Consider the following 17159-nt stretch of genomic DNA (forward strand, 5'->3'; position numbering starts at 1 on the left):
ACACAAAAAAGCTGGAGAAACTCAGCGGGTGCAGCAGCATCTATGGAGCGAAGGAAATAGGCAACAGTTCGGCACAAAACGTTGCCTATTTCCTTTGCTCCATGGATGCTGCTGCACCCGCTGAGTTTCTCCAGCTTTTTTGTGTACCTTCAATTTTCCAGCATCTGCAGTTCCTTCTTAAATGTAATGAGTTGGTGCAAACCTTTTTTTATCAAGGTAAACAAAGACAGCTAGGGATGAACAATAAGCATTTCATTATTCATATCCTGACAGCAGCAAAAGCCCTTTGGTACCTGTTGCTTTCAAGCCCGTCCAGAATTTGTAGTCAAAGAGTTGGCCAACGCAAAAATGGACCCTTCAGCCCAACATGTCCATGTCAACATTTTAACCATCGATAATAATCCCATTTACCCAGAGTAGGTCTGTATCCCTCAGTGGCCATAACTATTCAAGTGCCTGGCAAAATGCTTCTTGAAGGTGGTGAGTGTACAGAACTGTGCCACTTCCTCTGGATGTATGTTCCACATGTATTAACTACTCTCTGTGTTAAATCAAATGCTTCCCTCAGATCCCCTTTAAATCTCCCCTCTCCCTCCTTAAAGTAATGCCTTCTCATTTTTGGCAAAGTTGCCATGGGAAAAAAAGATTTTGTTGACCTACCATATCTATGTCCTTCAAAACTTTCTTGACCCCTATCAGATCACCCCTCATCCTCCTTTGCTCTAGGGAAAACAAGCTCAGGCTATTTTCTCTCCCCATAACTAAAGTCTTCCAATCCAGGCAGTATCCTGGTGAACCCTATGCACCATCTCCAGCACAATAACATTTATGCTGACACTTCAGTGGATAATAATGAACGGACCGGTCGCTGGCTGCCACGCCAACAGTGGGAGGCTTTTCCAAAATCCATTCTTGTGGAGCCAGGAGAAGTTGATTTTCCACAGAACTCTGAATCACACCAGTAGAGTGAAAATATATATCACGTTTAAAACCAAGTTTACTTTCGTGTGGAGATACAAAGTGGAAACAAGCCCTTCGGCTCACCGTGTCCATACTGACTAGCGATCACCCATACACATGTTCTATCCCATGCTCCAGGGACAATTTACAGAAGCCGATTAACCTACAAACCCGCACGTCTTTGGAATGTGGGAGGAAACTGGAGCACCCGGAGAAAACCCACACGGTCACAAACTCCATGCAGACAATACCCTTAGTCAGGAATGAACCCGGGGTTTCTGGCACTGTATGGCAGCAACTCTACCACTGCGCCACTGTGCCATCCCCAAATTTCAAGCAAGCGTCACACCTCTTGATTAGTGAATAGTAAAGCAGTGCCAATAAACTGGCTCAATGTTGTTCTTGACCTCTCTGTAATCTCACCTGTCGAATGATCCTTTTGACACAAGGCATGGGCAGTCCTTGCCAATTGGATTTAATAATCCAGTGATAAAGGTGGTTACCCAGCAGTTCAATGACCAGGCACACATCTGGCGAGGGAGTTAAGGGTTGCTACAGAAAGCCTGGACCTGATCAATTATGAGTGAAGTTATAAAGATGCAGAACGCTTTTATGTCATCTCCTCAAAACATCTCAGATTACTTTAAGTACATTGTGAATTGCAGTGACTACCACTGCGTCATAGCCAGCAGATATGTTGTGCTCTGTAAAATTCAATAAACCCCAATGAGCTGAATAGCAAATAAATTAAAATGTGTTTGCAATATTAAGGAAGAGACACAAAACCTGCTACACCTCCTTGCATTATGTTTGCAATTATCTGAACAGCCAGAACTTCAGTTTTAACAGTTATCTACGGGATAATATCTTTAAACATGCAACACTTCTTCAAGAGAATCATAAAGGCACGGTAGAGTCATAAGGCCATTCAGCCCACTGTCCGTGCCAGCTCATTTCGAGCAATTTATTCAGTTCACAGAGAATCTGTTTAAAGGCACGGTAAAACTGAGGTTGTAGGAGTTCTGAACCCATTCATACCTCATTTCCCTGTCCGTGCCAGCTCATTTCGACCACAATATTCAGTACACCATCAATTTACACTTGAATCTGTTTATGAAATTAGTCTACATACATGAGACTAAAACTGCAAAGTTGTAAGGATTTCACAGCGCATCTCCACCTCGCTGTGATGGAAGGCAAAAAAAACGTATCTCTCCCCTGCACTTCCCTCTCCCTCCGATGTCAGAGTCAAAGTCAGAGCCCCCGGCGGGCGATAACAATTGTCCCGCGGCCAGAAACATCACCTATTCCTTTTCTCCAGAGATGCCGCCTGACCCATTGAGTTACTCCAGCATTTTGCGTCTATCTTCGTTGCAAACTTTAAAGTCTGTAAGCAAGAATGCTAATTCCAATCTGAATCTATTTAATCCTATTTAAAACTATAGATTACCAGATTCTTTACTGATCTGATCTGAATCTACGTCTTGTAGAATAAAGAAATATTTATATCCTCAAAGTCGTCATCCTCAAGCCAACTCATAAACAATTCAACATTGTCAAATGCCCTCGACATTTATCTTATTCATAAACCCCCTGATCTCAAATAACATCATTCTCAAATCACTTATTAAGGTAATCACATTAGAAGTAGTGTACAGACTTTTATTCATAAAAATCTGGATATCATGTATCCTGTGTTACCAGAGTCAACAAGTGGCTGTTTCCGGATCCTGCCATTTAATAAAATTGCAGCAAAGGTCACTGGAGCTGCCTGGATTATCCTATCCTATTTCATTCCACGTGAAAACATATCTGGACTGTGCTTGGAAACCTGTATCATAACTGAGACCAGGAGGTCACCAAATAGATGACTAACATATTCTTTATACAGGCATTGTGCTGCTGTCATCAAATATATACACCGTACAGTTACCCACACCCCTCCCCCTTTTTTGACCCTTCTCTTCCCTATGCCCCACCCAGCCACACTTCCATTTCTCCCACTTCCCCCTTTCCCTCCCCCCCCATTCCCTTACACCTATGTTCATTCCTCCAGCTTCACATTTCACTCCACTTTCACATTCTATTGTCTCCTTCTTTATCTCTAGCCTTTGTCCACCTATCTCCCAAACAAACCCCTCTCACCCGTATCCACCTATCACTTGCCCGGATTGTCCCGCCCCCACCGCTTGTCCAGCTTTCCCCTCCTTACCACAATCAGTCTGCAGAAGGGTCCCGTCCGGAAATGTCGGCCTATCCATTCCCTCCACAGACGCTGCCTGACCCACCGCATTACTCCAGCAGTTTGTGTTTTCCTCAAAACTCCAGCATCTGCACTTTCCTTTTCTCCTTTTTTAGTTTGGTTTAGTTTGGAGACACAGCATGGAAACATGCCCTTCGGCCCACCAAGTTCGTGCCGGTCAATGATCTTCATACACTAGCACTATCTTGCACCCCAGGGACAATTTACAATATTACTGGCCAATTAACCTACAAAACTGCACGCCTTTGGAGTGTGGGAGAAAAGCGGAGCGGAGCACCCGGAGAAAACCCACACGGTCACGGGGAGAACGTGCAAACTCCACATGGACAGAACACATGGTCAGAATCTAATCCAGGTCTCTGGGCCTGTAAGGCAGCAACTCTACTGCTGCACCACCGTTCCAGTTACACAATAATAGTTACTCCTGGTACATAAGTCAAAATCGTCTTACATTATGCCGTTTTGTAAAAAAAACCTCAGTGGTGAAATAGTCTTAAAGGATACGAACACCATTCAGACCAACTATCATAAAGTCATCTAATAGCTGGACAATTCGCTCCTTGTCTGGATCCTTTGAGCTCTTCCAACTCACCTGAGAAAATAGATCTTTTGTTAATAATATAGTGAGTTATGGCACCATACAGCAAGGAAACCGATCCCTTCAGACCATTGAGCCCACACTGACATCAACCACCCATTTACACTAATCCTACATTATTCCCTTGTGTTCTCCTCTCATTCTCATCCTGATTCTACCACTCACCTACATCCTAGGAGCAAGTTACCGCTACAGCAACCCGAATGCCTTTGGCATGTGGGTGGAAACCAGAGCACCTGAAGGAAATCCTCAAAGTCAAAGGGATAATGTGTCCACACAGACAAGCACTCAGGGTCAGGATTAAACCCAGGTTGCTGTAGCGGTGAAATAGTGATACTAACTGCTGCACCACGAAGCAACCCAGAATGTAATGGTATATAAATGGTTTGTACGTACCGCTGTGGTAGAGTTGCTGCCTTACAACGTCAGTGACCCTGGTTTGATCTTGACTACGGGTGCTGTCTGTACACAGTTTGTACGTTCTCCCTGTGACCTCGTGGGTTTTCTCCAGGTGCTCTGGTTTCCTCCCATACTCCAAAGACGTACAGGTTTGTAGATTAATAGGATTCTGTAAATTGTAAATTATCCCTAGTGTGTAGGATAGTGCTAGTGTATGGGGGTGATCACTGGTCAGAGTGTACACGATGGGCCGAAAGGCCTGTTTCCAGGCTGTGTCTCTAAAGTGTAAAGTCATAAACATCTTGCTGATGATCAATATGTTCTAATGCTTACTATACTGCCTGACATTCAAGCATCCTAAACCAGGAAGGCATGAAATAGTGTAGGAAGGAACTGCAGATGCTGGTTTAAACCGAAGATAGACACAAAATGCTGGAGTAACTCAGCGGGACTGGCAGAATTTCTGGAGAGGGAATGGGTGACGTTTCGAGTCTAGATGTTTTGGGTCGGGTCTGAAGAAAGGATCTACCTGAAAAGTCATCCATTCTTTCTCTCCAGTGATGCTGCCTGTCCCGCTGAGTTACTCTGGCATTTTTGTATCTATCTATCTTAGGTATTGAAATAGACTTGTTTCCTCAGAATTGTTGACAGGAATGAATGGAAGAAAAGAGTAAAGGCACTAGGAAATAAGGAATAAAGGCACTTGGAAAGGCATTAGGGAATATTCGGGACTTTATTCACTGGCTCCCAGTGCGCTGAGATTGGACTGATCTTTGTAGCAGATGCTGGCTGGATATCCCGATACAATTGACCCATCTATACCCAGCCTGTTGAACGGGAAGAGGTGAATTAATTCCATTGCAGTCAAATACTAAAGGACATAGCTTTGGACATTTGGATTGCAACCTTGTCGTGGTCGGGGAGCTTGTGTGTCTCAGTGACCCCTAGAGTTATGCCAGCAGGAGATTTGTCTCCTCTTAGGGTCTCCCATGCTGGACAGGTCGAAGGGTAGAGGCCAGACGAAGAGCGATCCACTGGTCCTCCAGGTTGGAGGTTGAGCACAGGGCTAACAACCCTGTCTCATAAAACAAATATGTTACGGAAACAGCAACTGAAGAAATCATCACTGCTGGGCGTGATGAACCCAGAACCTTTGGAGGACCTTTGTTGATGCCCTACATGCCAGGAGGCATAATAGGCAGTAAGTAAGTTTTTAAAAATAGCTTTAAGGTGAGAGAGGCAAAGTTTAAAGGAGATGTCCGGGAAAGTTTTTTTTACAGTGATGAGCGCTTGGGACGTGCTGTTGGTGGTGGTGGCAGAATGTCAGATTGAGTTTTGAAAGGATCATGTATTATATATATTTATTTCTCGAATAAAGTCTATATTGAAGTTTTATAAAAAAGTTTTTAAGTTGGTGGAAAGGCACATGGAAATACAGGGAATTGATGGATATGAATTATGTGCAAGCAGATAAGAGTTGGTCTTGGCATTATGCCTGGCACAGACATTGTGGATCGTAAAGCCTATTTCTATGCTGTACGGTTCTATGTTCAATATGCTGGGTACAGATAACAGGAAAGAGAATTGGGCTGATTGGGCTGCTTGTAATTCTTGCTAGCTCAGATATCGAGACAGTTTATTTAGAGGAGCAGGTGATGTGAAAGACATGATTTCAGGCTGTCTCCTGACTGCACAGAATCATAAATGTGAACAGGTATAAACATTTTCTGGCAACTGGCCATAGACTTCCCGCGGTCCCTTTGAGATGTGTGGACTCTATGATGCATGGTGTCACAATAGGGGATGCATCCGTTTCTGTTCCTTCTCTGGGAAAGTGAGTGGCTGCTCAATGTAAAACCAAAACTCTAAAACACCATCTCAAGGGAATGTCACCTTGCTTACTCATAAACTCATTGGAAAGAATCTCCTGCCAGCTTTGGAGGAGGCTTTTCACATGTTAACGTATGAAGGTTTAAGGAATTATGCACTGAAAGAAGGAGTGCTGTGCTGCAATGAAGTGCTGCAAAAGACAATGTAGTTTAGTGTAGTTTAGAGATAGTGTGGCTCACCAAGTCCATGTCAACTAACAATTGCCCATATACCAGTTCTATCCTATACTCCAAGGACAACTTTTCAGAAGCAAATTAGCTTACTGCATGTATTTGGAACGTGAAAGGAAACCAGAGCACCTGGAGAAAACCCACTGTGTCAAAATGGGAATGTATAGACTCCTTACAGATAGCACCCATAGGCAGGATCAAACCTGGGTCTCTGGCACTGTAAATTAGCAACTCTACCTCTCCACCACGGTGCCACCACAATTGTTACATGAATTGTTATATAATGCCCTGATGCTATCTCTTGGAAAGGGGCCGAGGAGATTAATATCATACGTCATCCAGGCACTCTAAACTTCCTGATTTACATCACTGAAACTCTTCTCTTGATGAAAGAGCAAGTGAGTTGGGATTTCCTTTCTGAGATTTTAAAAAGCCCATCTTACCAAGCAAATGTGGACTGTAAAGATGCTTTATGGAAATATATAAACATGCTATAACCAAGTTGCTTCTTCTCTCTTTAGTTTCTGCCTTGTTGGTGAACTAGTTGGCTGCTGGATTAGGTGCCATCCACCACCCAGCACCCTGTCTACATTGCCATGCATGGGGCTCCATGGGCAAGGTGGAATGTCCCTCTGCCGCTTGCCTCTCTCGTGGCAGAACATTGGGAAAGGTGAAAGTTGGAAAGTGACCTCCTCCCTCCGCCAGGACTTAGCAGGTGCCATTGAAATGGGTCAATGCTACCTGGCTTCATTTTCCAGTTTAAAATGTGTAAATGGGAAAATTCAGACATTGTAGGCAGTCGGGGGGACATTGCTGCTTTAGGGGACAACTAAAGATTGATGTATTATCCATCTGTACCGTCAGGCAATGATTGGTGGGACCAACAGTGTAGACGAGGGTACAAAGGAAAATTGGGCACATTAGTGTTTATTTTGGTGAGGTTGGGAAGAGATGTAGCATTCCTCCTGGGTTTCCAACACACTCCATTTGCCTACTGGTCAGTGGTCTGGCCACCACACCCTCACAGTCAGCTGCAGGAGGTGACCCCAGGGCACAAAAGTAGACGGGTGAAGAGAGGGACGTCAGTTGCTGATCGAGCAAAGAAGGCGACAGCTGGAGGCCCGCAGCAGCCTGGGGCTCGCCTAGATCGGGCACCACTCACAAGAACTGGAACATGCACTGGACTTGGAAAATGGTGCCAAAACATGGCACCTCTTGCATACGGGCTCAGTAGACCCTTTCTGTACAATTGCTAATCGCGGATGATATGGCAACATTCTACTGAACTGTTCACTGTGCATTTGCACTTCACACATGTGATAATAATGGCACCATTGAACCATTTCCACAACGATTTACCCCCCCCCCCCCCCCCCCCCAACACTGTCAAGACCTCTGACCCACAGGCTCAGAGATCTGTAGTAAGGTTAAGGAGGGCATTTGATTTGTTTGCCATCCAACAAACCACACTGAGGCATTCAATTGTTAAGTGCTTCAATCTTAAAAATGGAACACCTTGCACTTAAACAGCACCAATCATAACTTCAGGACATCGTCAAGTCAGATGCAGCCCATGAAATGTATTCAGCACAGACATCACTGTAATGTAAGAAATAAGCAATGTGTCCATTTCAAGAGCCTACAAATTGAAATGAGACAACCTGTTGGGCCTAGATCCAGATGTGATTTGGGTGCCCTACTTCCAATAGTACGTTTGGGATCTTTTACACCAATCCGAGAGGAAAGGTGGTGCTTCTGATTAATGCTACATCATAAAGACACCACTCCAGTAGCAGAGTGTTTGATTCTGTGTTGACGTCTTTGGAGTTGGACTTGAACCTATGATTGTCCACTGTTTAGTGCTTTTGCAGGAGGTTACTCACACATCTGAGAAGCCTGATCTCATCATGGGCAGCCTCGGTGAACCCTCTTCCACTCTTCGCCACCTTCACTGCCACATATTTATCTTTTCTGTTACATGTAACACAAAATAATTTGCATTCATCTTGAGTCTTCAATGTCAAGAAAATATGTCAAAAATTATTTGTTGTATGCTTAGGCCATTCCATGTGCAATGATACAGTCCATTCTATATGCACAGAGTCTCTTGCCATGAGTAGGGGAATCGAAGACCAGAGGACATAGGTTTAAAGTGAGGCGAGGAAGATTTAATAGGAACCTGAGGGGTAACTTTTTCCACACAAAGTGTGGTGGGTGTATGGAGCAAGCTGCCAGAAGAGGTAGTTGAGGCAAGTACTATCACAAGGTTTAAGAAGCATTTAAAATAGGTACATGGATAGGGCAGGTTTAGAGGGATATGGGCCAAACGCAGGCAGGTGGGACTAGTGTAGATGGCACATGTCCTTTGGTGTTGGCCATTTGGCACCAGACTTGTGCATTGTGGGAAGGTGTTGGTGTGTTGTTCGGTGGTGGTGTGGGGGTTCGGGTGGGGGTTGGAGTCAATTTATTGCAGGATCCCCACATTTTTGTTCTGCTTTTGGGGCCAGAGTATTGTGTCATATCTCCCTCTTAACATTACCAATATCCAGGAAAATCGGGATCAAGAGCAGCCGAGAATGAAGAGGGACCCGGCGGGCTGCCTGCGACCAAGGTCTGGATCACCACTGAGAGAAGTGAAGATTTGTTCAATGCACTTTTATAACTTTGTCACCACCAGAAATGCGAGGACTCTTCGTGTACTGCCTAGGTGAGGTCTACTGTATGACTGTGTTTAAAAACAAAGAATTACACTGCACCTAGGTACATGTGACAATAATGTATCATCGAACCATTGAAGCAGAGCTGGTCACAGTCTGGGATTCCCTTGCTGGGCGGTTTTATCAGTGTAATACTCAAGTGGCTGAAACCATCAATTTCAAAAGATTCTGTGTGATCAGTAATCTACTGGAACTAGCCAAGCAATGTCACACTGTTAAACACTATCAAGACCAACCCCTCAGTCTTTCCTACATCCCTTCTTGAACCTACAGAGGTTTAAAGCCCATGTTTGGCAGCATCCAATTTAGTAATTATTTTGATCCTTCATAGCATCTTATACAATGGGCCTTAACTATTTATCTGTTTTTTCTAATCTGGAAAAAGAATCTGGGGTAGAGACTGCATGATTACAGCCAGTATGAACATGGTTGGTTACTTACAGCAGATCCCAACAAAGCCACACCGTGGAGTAAAAGCCCCATCCCAACTTCCTCATTACTTGGTATCTTCCGTTAAAAATGTCCCCTAATTTCACTGGATGGTAACCTCCTGTGAAGACAAATTATTTATTAGAGTCATGGAATCATATACAGCATAGAAACAGGCCCTTGCCCACGCCGACCAACATGTCCCATTTACACTAGTCCCACCTGCCTGCATTTGGCCCATATCCCTCGAAACATATTGGCCCAAAACATCACCCGTTCCTTCTCTCCAGAGATGCTGCCTATCATGCTGAGTTACTCCAGCATTTTGTGTCTATCTTCCTTGTCCTTTAATGGCAGATGAAATCCTTGTTCTTCTACTCATTATAAATTTGAGCTCATTCAGAAGCTCTGCTGCTCATGTCCGAACACTTACTAACCCGTTTCCCAACCCTTCCAGCATTTACTGACCTGTACACGCTCCCATTTAAACACGTCACCAGTTTAAAAATCCTTGCATTTATTTTCCAATTTCCCCATGGGTTTCCCTCTCCCTATCTTTGAAATGTCTGAACGCAGTCTCCAATCTGCGACATTCAAATGCCACTTTGGGAAGCAGTTTTGTCATATACATGGGGGCCAAAAGTATAAAATATAATATGATATAATATAACTTGATATACTGAAGGTCCTGCTGGATTTACATTTGGTTTACCATTGGTTTAATTCTTCCACAAGTGATCTTTGAAAGAATGGGGGTTATGTTTAGGTTTGTCATTGTCATGTGTATTGAGATACAGAGAAAAGCTTTGGTTTGCATTCTATCCAAACAGATCAGATATACCATACATGAATACAATCAAGTCAAACCCAAGTACAATAGGTAAAGTGAAAGATACAGTGTGCAGGATATAGTTCTCAGCATTGTAGTGAACCAGTTCCGTAGGCCAATGTCCACAATGGGGTAGAGGTGAATCATACAGTACTGTAGCATATGGAAGGATGATTCAGAAGCCTGATAACAGAGCTATACAAGTCTGGAGTGCATACTGGGTTTTTGTACCTTCTTCTGGACGGGAGCAGGGAGAAGAATGAATGATCAGGGTGGGACGAGTCTCTGATTATGTTGGCTGCTTTTCCCAGGCAACATGAAGTGAAGATGATGTCAATGTTACTCAAGTCTGCAACCTGTAACAAGGGACTCACCGCTGCAGTATTCCGCTGGGTCCTCCTGCCCCTCCTCGATGAGCTGCCTTGACATCTTCAGGATGTGACCGGTGCAATCTTTGTCACGAAACGCCTGTTCCTTTTCTTGGAATTCCAAATGAAAATGCTTCAGTGATCACATGAGGTGAAACTTGCACTGCAATTAGTTCAGGATTCTGGCAGTGATATCTGTGCAGAATTCTTGATGATTGATGCTGCAAGCATAGCAGAACAGAAATTCAGTTCTTTATCTTTAGCTGAATGTGTACACAATACAATATTGTGAGAGTCAGGTCTTATACGGTTTATAAGTGTGCAGGATTAACAAACAATTTATTACTTCCACCAAGGATGCTTAATTCACTGGGTAACAACCTGAGATGATAAGATATCCTAAGCCATTCCATTCCTGTCAGGAAGACATCATGTCATCCTCACACTTACCAGCAGATCACCAGCATCACCTCCTTCACTGGCCAAGTTAGTTGCCACATGTACCGTGGGACAGTAAAAAGCTTTATTTGCTTGCTAAACAGTCAGCGGAAAGACAATACATGATTACAATTGAAACATCCACAGTGTACAGATACATAAAACTGGTGACCACTGCCCAGTCCATCACGGGTACAGACCTTCCCACCATCAAGGGGATCTACAAGAGTCGCTGCCTGAGTTACACCAGCATTTTGTGTCAATCGTCGGTGTAAACCAGCACCTCCAATTCTTTCCTACATATTGATAGGTTCTTGATTGGTAATGGCATCAAGCGTTACAGGGAGAAGGCAGGAGAACAAGGTTGAGAGGGAAAAATAGATCAGCCATGATCGAATGGCAGGCAGCCTCGATGGGCTGAATGGCTTAATTCTGTTCCTATCTCTTATGATCATATGAAAGGAATGCATTTGATTAATCTGCTGCAGAAGATCGTCCGAGATAAGGATCCCAGTACAACCCTGTTCTAAGGCACAAGATACACTGGATGTCAATGCCTATGCGTGTAGTGTAGTGAAGCTCTGACACTTATGTTCTGCCTGTAACTGGTGCTCAAATGATTATTTCTCTTAGCAACAGTAGGAGAATGCACAGCGCAAAGAAGCTCATTGAGAAAGTTTGAGAACAAAATTGAAATAAAGTAAACAGCTTAAGATTCAGTACAAAGAACTCTGTAATAACCCTGCACTATCACAACAGTACATTACTCAGTGCACCAGTCGTATTTTCTTCCCTCGAGTAACGTGTTGCTACAGAAACAAATTTTATCTTGGTGACTGGAAACAAAATCATGGTTCAGTCTCCATGGTAACCTTCCTTTCTTCAGTGATGGCAAAGCTTTTAAAGGACTTGCTTATTCTATGGAATCTTTGAAGGAGTGCCTTGGAAATGGAATTGAATGAAGCTGGGCTCTTTGAATTACTGTCACAATGAATGTAATATACAGTAATAATCAGAGGTGAGGTTTCGATTCTGATATATGACAAAATCCTTTGGTCAAAAAGCTTTTCACTGTACCTTGGTACACATGACAATAAACTAAACTCAATTCAATTCAATTGAACACAAACTCAACTTAACTGGGTCTTCATATCGAATATGATTAGGTAGAAGGTAGACACCAAATGCTGGAGTAACTCAGTGGGAATGGGTGACGTTTCGGGTTGAGACCCTTCTTCAGACTGAGAGTCAGGCTTAGTTCCTTTTACTTTTGCTTTGATTTTTTATGTAAATGGCTGATAAATGAAACCGATTCAAGCACTTCTGTTATTTCTTTTGGCAATTTCATTAAATTCAATTTTCAGTTGAAAACTGAAAACATCATCAAGATGGCCTCCGAGTGGGATCGCCATCTTGTGGATAATTAGGGGTCATTGCGTGTTGTGAAAGGAAGAATATAGAAATTAAGTTTTAATTATCGAGGTTAACTTAAGATAGAATTTTTGAACAAATAGCCAGTCATCATTTAAATTTGGGTCCCAGTGGTTTTAGCAATATTTGTAATCTTATCTTTGAGACCTGGTTCTAATATGTTAGTGTAGTAGCAGAACTCAATTTATGGAATTTGATTCAAGTGGCTGGTAGGTGAATTATTAAGAAACGCCTTCCCACCTGCATCCGAGACACCTCACACATCCTTCCAGTCTTCAATAACTTTCAATTTCTAGTCCCCCATTGCCTCATCTTTACCATGGAAGTCCAGAACCGTTATACCTCCATCCCCCATCAGAAGGTCTCACTGCTCTCCAGTTCTTCCTCAGAGACCCAATTAATCTCCCTCTTCTAACATTCTCCTCCCTCCGGCAGAACTTGTCCTCACCCTCTACAACTTCTCTTTTGACTCCTCCCACTTTTCCCAAGTTACAGTTGTAGCCATGGGCACAAACGTGGGCCCCAGCCATACTTACCATTTTGTCCACCAACTCTTTCTCCGCTGCACCGCCAACTGCATTGGGGCTGCCTCCCGCACGTGCAGGACTCATTGATTTCATCAACTTCGCCGCTAATGTCCATCCTGCCCTCCAATTCACCTAGACTATCTCCGACACCTCTCTTGATCTCCCTGCCTCCATCACAGGAGACAAACTATTGACTGGCGTTTACTACAAACCTACCAACTCCCACTGTTCTCCGACTACACTTCCTCCCACCTTTGTCTCCTACAAAGATGCTATTCCCAACTCTCACCTCCTCTGTCTCTATCGCATCTGCACCCAGGATGAGGCTTTCTATTCTAGGACATCTGAGATGTCCGCTCTCTTTACTAGACTTGGGCTCTCCCGTGCTGTCATAGATGGATCCCTCATTGATATCTCCTCGTGTCTAATACTTCTGCTCTCGCTCCCTCCAGATGGAGCAAGGATAGAATTCCCCTGGTCCTTCACCCCACCAGCCTCCGCATCCAGCACATCATCCTCTGCTATTTTCGTCACCTCCAACATGATCCCTCCATCCGTCTTCCTATCTCCACCCCTGCATTACATGATCCACATCCTGCTATTCCCTGCAATTGCATGTGCCTATCTTAGAGCCTCTCAAACACCACTGTTGTATCTGCCTCCACTATCACCCCAGGCAATGCGTTCCAGGACCCCACTACTCAGTGTAGAAAATGCTGGCCCCGCACACCTCTGTTAAATTGTCCCCCTCTCAGCCCACTAGTGTTGGACATTTCCACCCTGGGAAAAAAGTTCTGACTCCTTATCCTGTCTATGCCTCTCCTAATTTTATATACCTATCAAGTCTCCCTCAACCTCCAACAAAACAGAGATACAATCAAAGTCTATCCAAAGTCTTCCTGTAGCTGAAACTCTCTAATTCAGCATTCCGATACATCTCCTCTGCACCCTCTCCAAAGCTACCAGATCTTCCCTGTAATGGGGTGACCAGAACTGCATGTAAGAACCCACAGGCCAGTGGTAAGCGATCAGCCAATCTCCCCACATTCATTTGACCCTTTTCGTTAATGTTGACCACTGTGGGGTGGCAGAGTGGCGCATCAGTACAGTTGTTGCCTTACAGTGCCAGAGACCCAAGTTCGATCCTGACTGCAGGTGCTGTTTGTACGGAGTTTGACCCTAGGACCATGTGGGTTTTCTTTGGGTGTTCAGGTTTCCACCCACACTCCAAAGACGTACAGGTTTGGTTGGTTATGTGTGGGAAAGAACTGCAGATGCTGGATTAAACCGAAGATAGACACAAAATGTTGGAGTAGCTCAGTAGGAAGGAACTGCAGATGCTGAGTTACTCCAGCATTTTATGTCTCTCTCAGGTTTGTAGGTTAATTGACTTTCATGAATTGTAAATTGTCCCCAGTGTGTAGTGTATGGAGTGATTGCTGGTCGGCATGGACTTGGTGAGCTGAAGGACCTGTTTCCACGCTGTATCTCTAAAGTATAAATTCTAAAGTTACAGTGCACGAGAAAAGATGGAAGGATGTTTTTTAGATTAAAATATCAGCTACAGAAACAGCAGGGGAAAACAGAAACAGACCAAGGCAAGTAGTATCAGACTAACTAATAATGACAACTTACCTTTCTATTGCACCTTAAATACATGTCACAGGGGCATTACAAAAGGATTTGACACTGAGCCACATACAAGGACTTGGAAGTAGGTAAGAATAACCTTAAAGAGCAGAAATTATACGAGAAGAGAGCTGGAGAGAATTTGTGATCTTTGAAGATATTTTTTGTTCCCTTTTGCCCGAGGCTTGCCTCCAGCAAAGCTGGATGCCTTTCTTGGTTTTACACTCGAAAATGCTTCAAGAGGCAGGACACAGATAATAAATAAATGCAACAAAGCCTTCAAAGTAGAAAACGAATGGGTAAACATTAGCAGAATAGTAAACTTCAAAATCACAGTTGAATGAGATTGCAATGGGGCTATTTAATTAAGTTAAGTTTCGAGATACAGCATAGAAAATGCCCATCCAGCCAACAAGTCCATGCCAACCATCAATCACCTGTTCACACTAGTTCTATGTTATTTCACCTTCCCATCCACTCCCTTCACACTAGGGATAATATACGGAGGCCAATTAACCTACAAATCCGTACGTCTTTGGGATGTGGGAGGAAACCGGAGCACTCGGAGGACACGTAGGTTGGTCACAGGCGGAACGTGCAAACTGCACACTGTGCAAACAGTACCCGGGGTCAGGATCAAACATGGGTCTCTGGCGCTGTGAGGCAGCAGCTCTACCTGCGGCTCCAGTCACTAGCAGGTGGGGACACAGAGATGCACCTGTTCTACTCTTCTGTGTGGCTGTGAACAGGCATGAAGTACAAGGAAAACCCAGAGAAACGTTCTCCTGCTCTCTCCGAGTGACTGCACGAATTGTGTGCTTAGTCAAACTCTTGGGACTGGAGGAGTGTTGGATCACGTATCGGGTGGCGGGTTCTCCAGCCTGCACCGGACACTGGTCATCTCATGGACAAAGATAGCAACAGAACGAAGGCCAGAGGTGGATATACCAGGTGTCTAGTTTCATGGTTTGTGCTCTGTCTGAATATTTTAGGATCAACAAGGGATCGAGGAACAGCTTGCACTGCAGCTCTTCTTTCCTTTTAATGGATTCTACGTTTTACATGGCTGGCTCTCCACAGGAAAAAGATAGCCAGCACATACCAGTTGTCCTCTCACCTTCTCGGGGTCCACAGAGTGCACCAGCTGGGCAGCGGAGCGGGGATCAAGTTACGATAATCCAATCCCATAGAATGAATGAAAGTTACAGTACAGGACAAGAGCATTGGGCCCATTGGATCCCAGGTACCATAGTACCGTCAGCATACCTCACCTTCCATGGAAATAATTGCTTTATTAATTTTTCAGATGCACTTCAAGCTGCTGGGTATGCAAAACAATCAAATGCATGTTTCTCACTGGTAGATACGGGAAGGTAAAAGATATCTTCAAAGGTCATAAAACCTCTTCTGCTGGACTTTATCGGACTACAACGTTATATCTTTCACCTAAATGTTGTACCCTCACTCCTTCATCTTTGCACTGTGGATAGCCTGGTGGTGTTCATGTATAGTCTGCCCCAACATCTGCAGACAACCTTCTACCGCTGCACCACAGAGAGCATACTAACGTATGGCATCTCTGTGTGGTATCTCAGCTGCACGGAGGTGGAGAGGAGAGCTCTTCAGCGCATCGTACACAGAGCGCAGAAGATTATTGGGACACCGCCACCAGCCTTGGAGGGCATCTACCACACACGGTGCCTCAGGAAAGCCGTCAGCATTCACAAAGTCTCCTCACACCCTTGTAATGGACTGTTCGAACGACTTCCTTCCAGCAGACGTTACGAGGCCCTCTACGCCCGCACCTCCAGACTCAGGAACAGCTTCATTCCCAGAGCTATAGCGGCTCTGAACCGGCCCTGCTGAGTGCCCCCACCCCCATGGACTGTCTCCATCGGATGGTCACGTCGCACACACACATCTGCACTTTAGTCTGTTTTGAATGTTTTACTGTTTTAATGTTCTTTTTACAAACCATGTTCTCGGGGTATCTAAACCTAAATTTTATTAGTTATTTAAGTTATGACATTGGATGGAAGCTGCATACCAAAATCTCGTTGCACATATGTGCAATGACAATAAAATATATTATTATTATGATATTTTACTGGATAGCACGCAAACAAAAGCTCTTCACTGTGTCTTGGAACACGTGAAATAACAAACCAAACCACTTCCATTTCCCAGCTCTTGGCCAACACCTTCTTATGCAGCTCATTATCAAGGTCTTTTATAACGCCCCTGTGACATGCCCTCGGTAGAGATGACGGGTTGCATGTTAATGATGCATGTTTGGACATTGACCCAAGAGTGGGTCTAGGACAGTCTGCGACTGGTCAGTGAAGCCAACAAGGTTAGACCAGTGAAGGTCGAGCTAAACAGCAAAACGTCCACATTGTCGCCCTGCTGAGTTTCACTGTTTGTATCACTCGTTATCACCTTGCCCACAACCAACAATGGACCATTGTGGGCTCCACCTTTCCTTGATCAGCATTGCTGGTTTTGATTTCC

General features: G+C 44.2%; 1 protein-coding gene across 3 annotated transcripts in view; it reads right to left on the reverse strand.

The window, feature by feature from the left end:
* Positions 1–17159, reverse strand: part of LOC129704774 (SRSF protein kinase 3-like) — a 39493-nt gene that overhangs the window by 19871 nt on the left and 2463 nt on the right. Inside the window, exons 2-6 of one of the 3 annotated variants that reach the window (XM_055648114.1) lie at positions 10630–10844; positions 9439–9547; positions 8164–8251; positions 3728–3815; positions 1384–1490 (exon numbers count right to left, since the gene is read on the reverse strand). In XM_055648114.1, coding sequence (XP_055504089.1) covers positions 1384–1490; positions 3728–3815; positions 8164–8251; positions 9439–9547; positions 10630–10684 — 447 coding nt within the window. In that variant the 5' untranslated portion in view covers positions 10685–10844. Of the gene's footprint in view, positions 1–1383; positions 1491–3727; positions 3816–8163; positions 8252–9438; positions 9548–10629; positions 12199–17159 lie in introns of those variants that run through there. The other 2 variants (XM_055648115.1, XM_055648116.1) reach the window with 2 other exon arrangements.

Source organism: Leucoraja erinacea, chromosome 16 (genome assembly GCF_028641065.1).
Source record: "Leucoraja erinacea ecotype New England chromosome 16, Leri_hhj_1, whole genome shotgun sequence".
Classification (NCBI taxonomy): domain Eukaryota; kingdom Metazoa; phylum Chordata; class Chondrichthyes; order Rajiformes; family Rajidae; genus Leucoraja; species Leucoraja erinaceus.